Source organism: Myotis myotis, unplaced genomic scaffold, assembly GCF_014108235.1.
Source record: "Myotis myotis isolate mMyoMyo1 unplaced genomic scaffold, mMyoMyo1.p scaffold_m19_p_4, whole genome shotgun sequence".
Classification (NCBI taxonomy): Eukaryota; Metazoa; Chordata; class Mammalia; order Chiroptera; family Vespertilionidae; genus Myotis; species Myotis myotis.
The window spans coordinates 60,381,752-60,396,748 of record NW_023416346.1 but is presented as its reverse complement, the minus strand read 5'-3'; the positions used below and the strand labels follow the sequence as shown (position 1 = coordinate 60,396,748).

Sequence of the window (14,997 nt, the reverse complement as noted above, 5' to 3'; positions counted from 1 at the left end):
GATAATTCCTAAGCAAAGATTACTCCAAAATCTGAGCAACCATACCCAAAGTCCATAGTCTCAAACATCACATTACGCTAGCCCAGTGATGGCGAACCTTTTGAGCTCGGCGTGTCAGCATTTTGAAAAACCCTAACTTAACTCTGGTGCTGTGTCACATATAGGAATTTTTTGAGCTTGGCAACCATAGTAAAACAAAGATTTATATTTTTGATATTTATTTTATATATTTAAATGCCATTTAACAAAGAAAAATCAACCAAAAAAATGAGTTCGCGTGTCACCTCTGACACGCATGTCATAGGTTCGCCATCACTGCTCTAGTCCCTGAGCACTATGAGTTTCCTCACTCAAAGCCTCCACTTACCCCATTTGACAAAAAACTACCATATTCCATGGGAGAACCTGGAAATTAATTTTCCTTGAGTGGGTAAGAGAATACTGGAACATTAAAAAAATTGTCCAGAGACTCTTGGTCCCAAATGATGCTATTTAAATTTTACTTTACAATTACAGATTATATTCAACATTATTTGGTATCACTTTCCGGTATATGCATAGTAGTTAGATAATCATAAGTTTTACAAAGTGCCCCCCCAACATTTCAAGTACCCACCTGGCACCATACATAAGTTATTACAATATTGTTCACTATAATCTCTGTGCTGTACCTTACATCCCCATGACTATTTTGTAATTACCAATTAGTACTTCTTTTTATTGTTGTTAACCCTCACCTGAGGACATTTTCCCATTGATTTTTAGAGAGAGTGGAAGGGAGGGGGCGAAACAAAGAGAGAAACATCCATGTGAGAGAGACACATTGATTGCTTGTCTCCTGCATGTGCCCCAATTGGGGATTGAGCCTGCAACGGAGGTTTGTGTCCTTGATCAGAATGGATCCTGTGACCCTTCAGTCCATGGGCTGATGCTTTATCCACTGAGTCAAACCGGCTAGGGCCCAACTAGTACCTCTTAATCCCTTCACCTTTTTCACCCAGCTCCCCCTACCCTCCCTCCTTTCTGGCACCCATCACTGTGTTCTCTGTACCTGTAAGTCTGTTTCTATTTTATTTTCTTCTTCTTCTTCTTAACTCTAGTTGAAACCCATGTATTTCCCCCACTGGAATAATCTACCCAATCTCCCTGATCCTATTCTTGACTGTCTTCTCTCACTAGCACCTACTAGGTCCTGATCCTGCTCCAGGCAATTCTACTATGGCTGAAAGAGCACTGGATTTGGAATCAGGCATCCAGCCTTCTCACTTTCTGTGTGACTTTACAAACATGGTTTAACCACTCTGGACTTCAGTTCCTTCATATGTAAAATAGAATTATGGTAATGCCTCCCTTGTAGGATTGTGGGACTAGTACTGGGCTAAACTGATGCTTCATTCAGTTTGGGCTCTTTGAATGAGGCTGCTGGGGAAACTGAGATCACTCAAGGGCTCTTAACCTGCTACAAATTTGGGTTTCTTTGGATATATTCCTAGAAGTGGGATCACTGGGTCAGAAAGTAGTTCCATTTTTAGTTTTTTGAAGAAATTGCTTACTGTTTTCCACAGTGCCTGTACCAGTCTGCATTCCTACCAGCAGTTCCCCAGGAGCTCCTTTTCTCCACATCCTCACTAGCACTTGTTAATTTATTGATGAGCCATCTGACAGGCATGAGGTGATATCTCAGTGTGGTTTCAATTTGCATATCTTTGATGATTAGTGATGTGGAGCATCTTTTCATGTATATTGGCAATCTGTATGTCCTCTGGAAAAGTGTCTATGCAGGTCCTTTGCCCACTTTTATTTTTTAAATTTTTTCTTTATTGATTAAGGTATTACATATGTGTGTCCTCATCCCCCCATAGTCCTCACACCCCCACTCATGCCCCCACCCCCCTGGTGTTTGTGTCCATTGGTTAGGCTTATATGCATGCATACAAATCCTTTGGTTGATCTCTCTCCCTTACCCCCACCCTCTCCTACCTTCCCTCTGAGGTTTGATGGTCTGATTGATGCTTCTCTGTGTCTGGATCTGTTTTTGTTCATCAGTTTATGTTGTTCATTATATTCCACAAATGAGTGTGATCATGTGATATTTATCTTTCTCTGGCTGGCTTATTTCACTTAGCATAATGCTCTCCAGGTCCATCCATGCTGTTGCAAATGGTAAGAATTCCTTCTTTTTTTACCACAGTGTATTATTCCATTGTGTAGATGTACCACAGTTTTTTAATCCACTCATCTACTGATGGGCACTTAGGCTGTTTCCGAATCTTACCTATGATGAATTGTGCTGCTATGAACATAGGGATGCATATATCCTTTCTGATTGGTGTTTCTAGTTTCTTGGGATATATTCCTCGAAGTGGGATCACTGGGTCAAATAGGAGTTCTATTTTTAATTTTTTGAGGAAACTCCAAACTGTTCTCCACAGTGGCTGCACCAGTCTGCATTCCCACCAGCAGTGCACGAGTGTTCCTTTTTCTCCACATCCTCTCCAGCACTTGTCGTTTGTTGATTTGTTGATGATAGCCATTCTGACAGGTGTGAGATGGTACCGCATTGTTGTTTTGATTTGCATCTCTTGGATGATTAGTGACTTAGAGCATGTTTTCATATGTCTCTTGGCCTTCCTTATGTCTTCTTTCGAAAAGTATCTATTTAGGTCCGTTGCCCATTTTTTGATTGGGTTGTTTATCTTCCTTTTGTTAAGTTGTATGAGTTCCCTGTAAATGTTGGGGATTAAACCCTTATCGGTGATAACATTGGCAAATATGTTCTCCCATGCAGTAGGCTTTCTTGTTGTTTTATTGGTTTCTTTTGCAGTACAAAAGCTTTTTATTTTGATGCAGTCCCATTTGTTTATTTTCTCTTTAATTTCGATTGCCCTAGAAGCTGTATTGGTGAAGAAACTGCTTCGGCATATGTCTGAGATTTTGCTGCCTGTGAATTCCTCTAATATTTTTATGATTTCCCATCTTATGTGTAAGTCCTTTATCTATTTTGAGTTTATTTTTGTGTATGGTGTAAGTTGGTGGTCTTTCATCTTTTTGCATGTATCTGTCCAATTTTCCCAACACCATTTATTGGAGACTGTCTTGACTCCATTGTATGTCCTTGCCTCCTTTGTCAAATATTAATTGAGCATAGTGGTTTGGGTCGATTTCTGGGATCTCTATTCTATTTTTTATCTATATGTCTGTTCTTAAGCCAGTACCAGGCAGTTTTGAGAACAGTGGATTTGTAATACAGCTTGATATCTGGTATTGAGATCCCACCTACTTTGTTCTTCTTTTTAAGGATCGCTGCAGCTACTCGGGGTCTTTTTTTATTCCAGATGAATTTTTAGAGAGTTCGTTCTAGGTCTGTGAAATATGCCATTGGTATTTTAATGGGGAGTGCATTGAATCTATAGTTTTTTTGGGTAGTATGGACATTTTAATGATGTTGATTCTACCAACCCATGAACATGGTATGTTCTTCCATCTTTTTATGTCTTCCTCTATCTCTTTTTTCAGTGTCCTGTAGTTTTTCCAAGTACAGGTCTTTTAACTCCTTAGTTAAGTATATTCATAGGCATCTTAATTTTTTGGTGAGATGGTAAATAGGATTGTTTTTCAGTCGCTCTTTCTGTAAGTTCACTATTGGTGTATAGAAATGCCATAGATTTCTTGGCGTTAATTTTGTATCCTGCTACATTGCGGAGTTCATTTATTAAGTCTAATAATTTTTTGATGGAGTCTTTAGCGTTTTCTATGTATAGTATCATGTCATCTGCGAATAATGACAGTTTTACACCATCTTTTCCAATGTGGATACCATTTATTTCTTCTTCTTGTCTAATTGCTTTGGCTAGCACTTCCAGAACTATGTCGAACAGGAGTGGTGAAAGTGGGCATCCCTGTCTCCCTGTATTTAGATGAAATGGTTTTAGTTTTTGCCCATTGAGTATGATGTTGGCTGTAGGTTTGTTATATAAGGCTTTTATTATGTTGAGGTATGATCCCTCTATTCCCACTTTGCTGAGGATTTTTATCAAGAAAGGGTGTTGGATTTTGCCAAATGCTTTTTCTGCATCAATTAATATGACTATGTGATTTTTATTTCTCAATTTGTTTATGTGATATATTACGTTTACTGATTTGCGGATATTGTACCATCCTTCCATCCCCGGTATAAATCCTACTTGGTCATGGTGTATGCTCTTTCTGATGTAATGCTGAATCTGATTTGATAGAATTTTGTTGAGGATTTTCCTTTGGCCAGTTTTTAATTGGGTTGTCTGTCTTCTTGGTGTTGAGTAGTATAAGTTCTTTATATATTTTGGAAATTAACCCCTTATTATATGTATCATTGGCAAATATGTTCTCTCATTCAGTGTATTTCTTTTTCATTTTGTTGATGGTTTCTTTTGCCCATACACATTATTATTGTCTAAAACATATCTTCTTGGTAGTAGCTAGGTCCTGCCTCCACTGTGCGTGGCTGAGTTCACAAATCTCTTGTAACCTGTACCTTTCCTATCAGTTCCCAGGCTCTCCTCCCCTGCTAAGCTTTGTTTCCTGTCAGTAATTAAAACCTTCTTCTGCTCCTAGAACCACCATAGATTCCTTGGTTTCATGGGTTGGCAAAGGATTGGTCTTCACCACCATAGGGGCCAGAGTTTCTGCCTCCAAGTTTCCTCATTTCATGGGTCCAAACTTTAAAGATTGATTGTTGTGCCAGTAATTGCCAAAATAATTGTAGCTTCAACCACCTCCAAAATTGCTTCCATCATTACCAAATACACGATAGCCATCCCAGCTACCACCATATCTACCACTACCATGGTTACCACCAAAGCCACCTCGACCACTGAAGTTTCCTCCACAACCAAAGTTGTCATTCCCACCAAAGCCACCTCTGCAACCATTACCAAAGTATCCAGAACCACTTTGACCTTTTTGGTAGGATGAAGCACTAGCCACCTCTTGTTTAGATAGTGTTTCCTTAATTCACAGTTATGGCCATTCACATTATGGTATTTATGAATGACAGTCTTGTCTACAGAGTTATGGTCATTAAAGGTTACAAAAGCAAACCTCTCTTCTTGCCACTGCCTCAGTCAGTCATGATTTCAATCAGTTCAATTTTCTCATACTGTTCAAAATAATCCCTTAGGTGATGTTCTTCAATGTCTTCTTTAATACCACTGACAAAAATATTTTTCACAATTATGTGGCCATCAGGTCTTTGAGAATCTTCTCTTGAGACAGCATTCTTTAGTTCCACAACTCTTCCAGCCACCTTGTGTGATCTTGCATTCATGGCTGCATCCACCTCCTCCACAGTGGCATAAATGACAGACCCAAAGCCTCTGGAGTGCTTGGTGTTTGGATCTCTCATCACCACACAGTCTGTGAACATTCCCCATTGCTCATATTCACTCCTCAGACTCTCAATGGTTGTTCCAAAGCCCAAACCTCTGTTAAAGAGCTTCTGCATCTGTTCAGGCTTTTGGGGAGATTCTGACATAGACATGAGGACTGCGGGGTGGGGGGGGGGACTTTAATGATGCTTACTCATTGGCGTCTACTGGCAGAAAGCTGTGTTGTTTATTTTAATCTCTATTTCATTTATTTCTGCTATTGATTATTATTTCCTTCCTTCTACTCAACTTGGGCTTTGTTTGTTGTTCTTTTTCTGGTTCCTTTAGGTGTAAGGTTAGATTGTTTATTTGAGATTTAAAAAAAAATAGATCTTTATTGTTGAAAGTATCACATATGTCCCTTTTATTCCTCCATTGCACTCTCCCACCCCCCACCCCAATCCTTCACCACCCTCTGTCTGTGTCCTTGGGTTATGCGTATATGCATATGAGTTCATTGATTGATATCTTCCCCCCTCCACCCTCCTCTGCCTTCCCTCTGAGGTTTGACAGTTTGTTCGATGTTTCTATGTCTCTGGATCTATTTTTGTTCATCAGTTTATGTTGGTCATTAGATTCCACATGAGTGAGATCATGTGATATTTATCTTTCTCTGACTGGCTTATTTCACTTAGCATAATGCTCTCCAGTTCCATTCATGCTGTTGCAAATGGTAGGAGTTCCTTCTTTTTTTTACAGCAACATAGTATTCCATTGTGTAGATGTACCACAGTTTTTTAATCCAGTCATCTGCTGATGGACACTTAAGCTATTTCCAAATCTTAGCTACTGTAAATTGTGCTGCTATGAACATAGGGGTGCATATATTCTTTCTGATTGGTGTTTCTGATCTCTTGGGATATATTCCTAGAAGTGGGATCACTGGGTCAAATGAGCGTTCCATTTTCAATTTTTTGAGGAAACTCCAAACTGTTTTCCACAGAGGCTGCACCAGTCTGCATTCTCCAAAATGGACATACAGAAGGCCAAAGGGCATATGAAAATGTGCTCAAAGTCACTGATCATCCGAGAGATGCAAATCAAAACGACAACAAGGTAGCACTTCACACCTGTAAAAATGGCTATCATCAACAAATCAACAAGTGACAAGTATTGGCGAGGATGCGGAGAAAAGGGAACTCTTGTACAGTATTGAGATTTTTTTTTGAGGTAGGCCTGTATTACTATGAATTTCCCAATTGAGACTGCTTTCACTGTGTCTCATAAATTTTGGGTTGTTGTGTTTTCATTTTTATTTATCTCAAGGTATCTTTTGAATTCTTCCTTGATCTTGTTGTTAATCAATTTATTGTTTAGTAATATGTTATTTAACCTCTATGTGTTTGTGTGTTTTTCATTTTTTCTTGTAATTGATTTCTAGTTTCAAAAGATTGTGATTGGAGAAGATATTTGATATGACTTCAATCTTCTTAAATTTATTGAGATGTTTTAACATGTGGTCTATTTTGCAAAAAAGTTCCATGTGCACTTGAAAAGAATGTATATTCTGCCATTTTGGAGTAAAATGATCTGAAAACATTAATTAAATCCATCTGGTCTAATGTGTCATTTAAGGCTGCTGTTTCCTTGTTGATTTTTCATCTGGAAGATCTATCCATTAATGTCAAAGGATGTTAAGGTAGTCTGCTATGACTGTATTACTCTTGACCTCTCCCTTTATGTCCATCAATATTTCCTTTATATATTTATATGCTCCTGTGTTGGGTGCATAAATGTTAACAAGGGTTATAGCCTCTTGTTGGATTGATCCAATTATTTTTATGTAATGTCCTTCTTTGTCTTTTAATAGCCTTTAAAATCTACTTTGTCTGATATAAGTACTGATATCCCAGCCTTTTTTATATTCTATTTGCATGAAATATTGTTTTCCATCCTTTACTTCAGTCTGTGTGTCTTTTTATATGAAGTAGACCTCTTGTAGACAGCAGGATCTTACTTTCTTATCCATTCAGCTACCCTATGTCTTTTGATTGGAGTATCTAATCCATTTAAATATAAAGTGATTATTTATAGGCACCTATTTATTGCTATTTTCATTCATATTTATTTTTCTGTTTTTACTTTCTTTTTTCTTTAACGCCCTTGAACCTATCTTGTAATACCAGTTTGGTGGTGATGAACTCCTTTAGCTTTTTCTTCTCTGAGAAGCTCTTTATTTTCCTTCAGTTTTAAATGGTAGCCTTGCCAGGTAGAGTAATCTTGGTTCTAGGTCTTTATTTATCACCACTTTGAATATTTCATGTCAGTCACTTCTGGCCTGAAAAGTTTCTGTTGAGGAATCAGCTCACAGTCTTATGGGGGTACCTTTGCAGGTAACTGTCTTTCTCTTGCTTATTTTATGATTTTCTCTTTGTCTTTAACCTTTGCCATTTAATTATGATGTGTACTGGTGTTGGTCTGTTTGGGTTCATCTTGTTTAGGACTCTGTACTTCCTGGACCTGTGTGTCTTTTTCATTCATCAGGGTAGGAAAGTTTTCAGTTGTTATTTTTTCAAATAGGTTTTCAATCCCTTACTCTCTCTTCTCCTTCTAGTTCCCAGATGATATGGATGTTGTTAAACTTAATGTCTTCACAGAGGTCCCTGAATCTTCATTTTATTTAAATTCTTTTTTCCTTTCAATGCTCTGATTGTGTGTTTTCTGCTACATCGTATTCCAAATCACTGATGCAATCCTCTTCACCTGCTTTGCTATTGATTTCTGACAGTTTATTCTTCATTTTAGATTTGTACTACTCATTTTGACTGTTTTTTATGGCTTCTATGTCCTTTCTTATGCTTAGGAGCTCTTTTTTTGAAATTCTCACTGAGTTCATCCAGTCTTCCTCTAAGTTCCTTCAGCATCCTTATAACCATTACTTGGAACTCTGTATCACTTTATTGTTTGCCTCCATTCCATTTATTTCTTTTACTGGAGAATTCTTCTATTCTTTTATTTGGGACATGTGTCTTTATCTTCCAATTTTGGATGCCTCTCTGTGATTGTTTCTAAGTATTTGGTAGATATGCTATTTCTCCCAGGTTTTGTAGGGTGGTCTTATGTAGTTGGTGTTCTGTGGGCCTTAGCAGTGCAGTTTTATGATACCTGAGCTGGGTGCTTTAGGAGTGTGTCTTGTGTGGGTTATATGATCCCTCCTGTTGCATTTGAGTCTTTAATGATGTTGGCCCAATAGTGAGTGGAGCTGACCCTCAGGTAGGCTCAGCCTGTGAGAATTGACCCCAACCACAGTATATGAGCTGCTGACCCCTGAGATGGAACTTGCACCTGCAGGTTGTGTTATATGCCCAGACCTCCTTTCTGTGTGCCATGTTCTGATGTGGTCTCAAGCTAGCCAACAATGTGTTGGTTCTGAGGCCTCTTGGAAGGGACTCCAGTGCTCATCAATTTAGACAGTCTGTAGCTGGTCCCAGGTTACCTGTTAGGCACCACAAGGAAATCCACGGTTGGTAGCTGCTCTTGCATGGCCTGAGTTCTTACTGGAGGGGCCAAGCTGTGCATCAAGGCTGGCTGACACCAGTACTGAGTCTGGGGCAGGTCACCAAAAGTCCCAAGGCACCCCAAAACTCATCACCACCTGCTGGCTGCCTATTAGACTCAGTCTCTAAAAGAGTCTCTGGCAGTACATGAGTTGCATGAGGCAGGTTCTCAGTGAGTTACCCGGTAGGGGTGCGTATTTTATACAAAGTAGGCACCAGTGCTGGGTCTAAGGCCACTCAGCAAAAGTCTCAGGGTATGCCAAGGCCAGCTGCTACCTGCCTGAGGCCTGAAGATCTTTGCAGTGGGGTGGGCCCTGAGGGAATTGGCAGAGAGGGGTTAATGCCTCTCCCTAGGCTCATGCTGTGTGATCGTGGAAACTGGCCAAACACAGGAATGGTGGTGCCTCCTTGTGCATGTGGGAAAAATGGGCCCTCACCCCAAAGCTACACAACTCAGTTTCTCCCTGTGTGTCTCTGGCATTCCCTGAGTTTTTCTGAATTTCCTTGAGAGTTTTTCAAGAAAGACTACAATGCAGGTCCAGGCTGTAGGCCTTGAGCATATATCTCCATTGGAGTTTTCTTGGCAGAGCAGGCCTCAGGTACTCAGTGAGGAGGGGCCAGTGCATCTCTCCTGGCTAATGCTGTATGGATGGAAGTGCTTGACCCAGGAAAGATGGCATCAATGGGCAGTATAAAAGACAGACCCAGCACAAGTACATTGGTGGCTATCCCTCCAGCCCTTTCCCCAAGTCATTCAATCAAATTTCTTCCTGTATGAAACCAGTCTCCTCCTTCCTTCGAGCCATCATCCCTTCCATAGAGCCCAGGGTGAGTGCCTGAAAGTGAGATTTCGTGTACTGGTTCTTTAAGAGGATTTCTGGGTTTCCAGCAGTCTCCCATCACACCTTGGTGGATGGATTCCCTGCTGATTTTCACAGCCAGATATTATGTGAGCTCCTTTTCCCAACTAGGGTACTCTGGGCTAGGGAGTCTGGCATGTAGTTGAGGTCCCTTGCTCCTATGAGGGAACCTCTTCAGCAGAAATATCCCTTCAAGTTCTAAACCACAGCAAGCATGTACAGGGTCAGTCCTTTTCATGTCTCTGCCCCTCCTACCAGTCTCAACATGCCTTCTGTATATCCTTAGTTATGACTTCTGTTCAGCTAGTCTTCAGTTGGGTATTCAGATTGATTGTTCTGTAGTTTAGTTGTAATTTTGCTATGGTCCTAGGAGAAGGTAAGTGTAACTTCTATCTACTCTGCCACCATCTTTGATCCCCCAAATGACTTCTTAAATGGAGATTTGTGGCCATGTGAATATCTATCTTCACAACAATCCATGAAAGCCAGATCACCTTTGTTCTCTTCTCTGGTGGCCTGGATGTGAACAGATGCCCATAGTGTATTCCTAGACACAGACATGGCCACTGAAAACCATGTCAACCAGCCATGTAGCAGTAGAACAGCTATAGCTTATTTAGTGCACAAGATAGAACATGTTCCCCTTCCCTCTGGATCTGGATACTTACTCTGAAGGTCTCATCATATAGTGGATTGATGGTGTCCCTCTTGATGCTGGTTTTTCTTTTTCCTTGCCTGGACTTGTCAGGCAGCAGATAAGTCTTCACATATCTGGAAACCAGAAATTAAAATGTCATATCAAACCCTCTTAGATATGCCATTCTTGCATTTTCCCGATCGTGATCCCTTTCCCACATCTCTCCTAACCACTCTCAATCACACATTCCTATTCGTCCAGGAAGGGATAATCTCAGTTCAAGAGTTCCCAAATAGATGACAAGGTCTGAGCGCTCATTTCAGAGCATCAGTCAAGTTCTAGAAACACTCACGGATTAGAGCGCTTCTTAGCTTCATCAGCATAAGCCAACTGGTGGCACTCCTTCACGTGGATGACCAAAGTCTGTGTTTGCTGCTCATACTTCAGGGAAAAGGCAATCTTGCCAGTCACAGAGATGTTCCCGAAATCACCAGCTTCACTATAGATGCTCATTGTGCTGCCTATTGTACTCTGAAGATAAAGCACCCACAAACATCTGGTGAAGGCATACTCCCCCATCCACATGGCTCACATCTTTCCTCATGATACAACCACAGTCACTGAATAAAACAAAAATTTCCAAAGTTCCTACAACAAGCCAGTAAACCAACACTCTTGTACTCAGAGTATAAGAGACATCTAGTAGCACTCTCACTTCAGCTCATGACTTTTATAGGTTCTTAGTTTCTCCTCTTCCCCTATTTTTACATATTTTATTGTTAATTTTCACCTGCCTTAGAAGGTGGGCAAGGCATACAAGACATAATCTCACTTCTGGTATTTGTTATATATGCTAAAACACTCGCTATAAGGGGACAGTTACTACTTAAAACAAAGTGCCTTAATTATCTGTGTGTTTCTTTTCCCTATCTTATTCCTATCAAAGGCTACAGAAAAAAGTGAAAGGATCAAAATCCCACCTGAGGTAAAAATACATCTTCTCAGGTTGTGATAAACTCTGCAAGCCTGCTATTCTCTTCCTGTGTGTGAGCAGGAACAAACTCTAATCACTCTGGTTCCTGACTCTTGTTCCTCCTAAACATCAATCTTCATACTTATGATTTAGCTAGGCCCTAATTCTTAAACGTTCTTTTAACTTCATGATTATGATTGGTACTGTTGCTCCTTAATCACACGCTAATGCCAATTAATACTGCCAGGGCCCTTCTCATGACACTCACTATCCTTGAATGTGAGATTTGGGTTGGGTTCTGATAAAGAAATCTGATCTTGCTCACTTCATGGCCTGAGTAACTCTTTAAGAAAGAAGCTAAGGGTTACTGTTCAAAAAGCTGTGATGAAACACGTCTCTATCCCTAATTCTTACGTGACATATTAATCTCTAGGACAGAGGCTGAGGAAGTCACCTAGCTGTGCAGTAAGCAACTACGATCTAAATTGAGGACAGGAACAGTTAGTCTAAGTTGACGCCTAACTGCTCCCCTGCCGGCCTGATCACCCCCAACTAGCCTCCCCTGATAACACCTTTCTAGGTTACCTAGAAAGAGTGACTAGAATGTTTCCCCAGGTCCTGACTCTGCTCCAAGGTGGCACTTTCTTCCTTCCTGGTATCCAAACATGTCTACAGTCAAAGAACTAATAGAACTTACCATGGAGGAGCCACTTCGCAGGCTGCTTCTGGCTAGTTTCTGGCGATGCAACTTCACCAGGTGGTCAATGTCTTCTTCTTCTTCCTCTTCTTCCTCTTCTTCTTCTTCTTCCTAAAGCAATAAGTATAAATTCAGAGTTAATAAAAATAAGAAATATCTCAAAAACTAATATTCTTCCTTTAGTGGAAGCCATAATTGTTGCTAAGCCCTGAGGTGTCATGTGAACATGTATGCACATATCCTTATTTTTGTCCCCCCATTTCAAGCTTCCAAGCTATATTCCATCATTCTCAAATATCAAAGAATAAGATTAAGAATATCTCTTTCCCATTTGACTGCCCCAATCCAGCCATCCGTTTACATTTTAATAAAAAATAAGTATTTATTTGAGCACCCAACCATATATCAAACAATGTATTAGAAGATAAAAGAGACAGTGAAGACAGTCTTTCTTTAAGCAATTCAGCAACCAGATTTACTTTAGTAATTTGGGAAAATAAAGATTCATGTTGCCTTTTCCCAAATAATTAAACAGGTTGGTTGAGATTATCAGGTACTAAAGTCTATTCTAGATATATAAAATTTCACCTAGTGACCATGTGAAATAGAAAGATACTTACCATATCCATACTGAGTCCAGGGACAGATTTGCTTCTGTCTCCCAAGGAGCCACATTCATGCCCCACATCTTCCGGACGAAGATCAATCACAGATTTAGTATATTCTAAGTGGAAGACCAAAATACCAAATCAAAAGAGACATACTATTCTCCATACTAAGAACCCATCAAGGGCACTCAGAATTTCAATCTCAAAAGGCCATGAAAGAAAGACGGCTACCTGAAGGCCTGAAGATTTTTCTGGTGTTCTTCTTGAATATCATTTCACCCTCATTGACAGATACCACATTTTGACTTCCAGATTGAGTTTCCTAGGAAAGAATAGGGCAAGGAAATGGAAAAGGACAGTTGGATAAGTGAAAGGATGGAGTAAGGAAGAATAACCTCATAAAGAATAAGGCTCAGGGAACTGATCCAAGATGGCGGAGTAGATGGAAGTTAGACTCACCTCCTCCCAGGGCCACATCAAAATTATAATTAAACTAGAGGCCCGGTGCATGAAATTCATGCAGTGGGGGGATCTCCTCAGCCCAGCCTGCACCCTCTTTAATCCGGGACCCCTTGGAGGATGTCCAACTGCCAGTTTAGGCCCGATCCTGGGACAGCTGGCTCTTAACCGCTCACCTGCCTGCCTGCCTGATTGCCCCTAATCACTTCTGCCTTCCAGCCTGATCGCCTCCTAACCACTCCCCTGCAAGCCTGATTGTCACCTAACTGCTCCCCTGCCAGCCCGATCGCCCCCAACTGCCCTCCCAAGCCAGCCTGATCGCCCCCAACTGCCCCCCCTGCTGGCCTGGTCACCCCTAACTGCCCCCCCCCCACTGGTCTGGTCGCCCCTTACAGCCTCCCCCCACCGGCCTGGTCACCCCACGCAGCCTGTTTGTTCAGTCATTTGGTCGTCCCTCACTAACTCCCCTGCCGGCCTAGTTGCCCCACGCAGCCTGCTTGTTCAGTCATTTGGTTGTCCCTCACTAACCGCCCTGCCGGCCTGGTCATAGGCAGCCATCTTTGTGAGGGCATGAGGGTCAATTTGCATATTACCTCTTTATTATATAGGATTATAAAACAATCAACCTGGATAACCATCTTAAGACTAGCTGAACAGAAGTCTTATAACTAAAGATTTGCAGAAAAAGCTACTTCAAAACTGGTAGGAAGAGTGGAGATACAAAAAGGGCTGCTCCTGTACCCATGGTTGAGAATCTAGAAGGATAGCTCAGCTTCAGAGTTTCCCCCCTGAGGAGCGAGAGGTCTCAACCCCATGTCAGGTTTCCCAGACCAGGGCACCAGTACACATAACATCTGGTTTTGAAAATTAGCAGGGATTCTGCCCACCCAGGTGAGATGAGAGACTGCTGGAAACCCAGGCACCCTCTGAAAAAAAGAAGTGACAAAATCTCACTTGCAGGCACTCACTTAGTGGAGGGATGGCAACTTATAGGATGCTGACATCATGCAGGGAGAAACTGAATTGTGTGGTTTCAGGAACAGGGCTAGAGGGAAAACCACCAATGTCCCTGTGTTGAGTCCCTCTCCCACACTGCACACAGATGCCATCTGATCCTGGGTCAAGCACTCCCCTCCATATGGCATTAGCCAGGAGAGAACTACACAAATCCCACCCTGCCAACTTCTTTAGGCACCACCCTGCCAAGCTCGCACTCAGCTGTGGGCTTTGCTGGCAGCAACCAGTCTGGGCCTGAATTACAGTCTTTCTTAAAAAAAAAAAAAAAACTCTCAAGGAATTCAGGGCAACCTCAGGAGGTGCCAGAAACACACAGGGAGAGACTGAGTTGTGTGGCTTTAGGGCTAGGGCCAACCTCCCCCCAGTCCCACATGCCTTACTGGTACGACTGTTGCTGTGTTGGGTCCCCAAAACCTCACCTCAGCATCAGCCTGAAGAACTATGTTAGCCCAACCTTGCCAATTCCCTGAAGCCCCACCCAAACAAGTTCACAAAAGGTTGTGGGATCTGCTGGTGGCGACCAGCCTGAACCTGCATTATAGTCTTCCTTCAAAAACTTTTGAGGAATTCCAGGCAAGCTTAGGGGTACCAGAGGCACACAGGGAACATACCTCAACATAATAAAGGCCATATATGACAAACCAACAGCCAACATCATATTCAATGGGCAAAGACTAAAATTATTTCCACTAAGAACAAGAACAGGAATGTCTGCTGCCATCATTTATATTCAACATAGTACTGGAAGTCCTAGCTACAGCAATCAGACTAGAAGAAAAAGTAAAACACATTCAAATTGGAAATGAAGAAGTAAAACTGTCATTATTTGAAGATGACATAATAC

At 41.3% G+C, this 14,997-nt stretch overlaps 1 protein-coding gene and 1 pseudogene across 2 annotated transcripts in view; both read right to left on the bottom strand.

Moving 5' to 3' along the window:
- The window catches only part of SYTL4 (synaptotagmin like 4), an 81,375-nt gene that overhangs the window by 11,310 nt on the left and 55,068 nt on the right, over nt 1-14,997 (bottom strand). For both annotated transcript variants that reach the window (XM_036305513.1, XM_036305514.1), the window contains 5 exons: nt 12,909-12,999; nt 12,690-12,793; nt 12,070-12,180; nt 10,752-10,930; nt 10,431-10,533 (listed from right to left, as the gene is read on the bottom strand). In XM_036305513.1, coding sequence (XP_036161406.1) covers nt 10,431-10,533; nt 10,752-10,930; nt 12,070-12,180; nt 12,690-12,793; nt 12,909-12,999 — 588 coding nt within the window. The remainder of the gene's footprint in view (nt 1-10,430; nt 10,534-10,751; nt 10,931-12,069; nt 12,181-12,689; nt 12,794-12,908; nt 13,000-14,997) is intronic.
- On the bottom strand, nt 4,571-5,650 carry LOC118654242 (annotated as a pseudogene).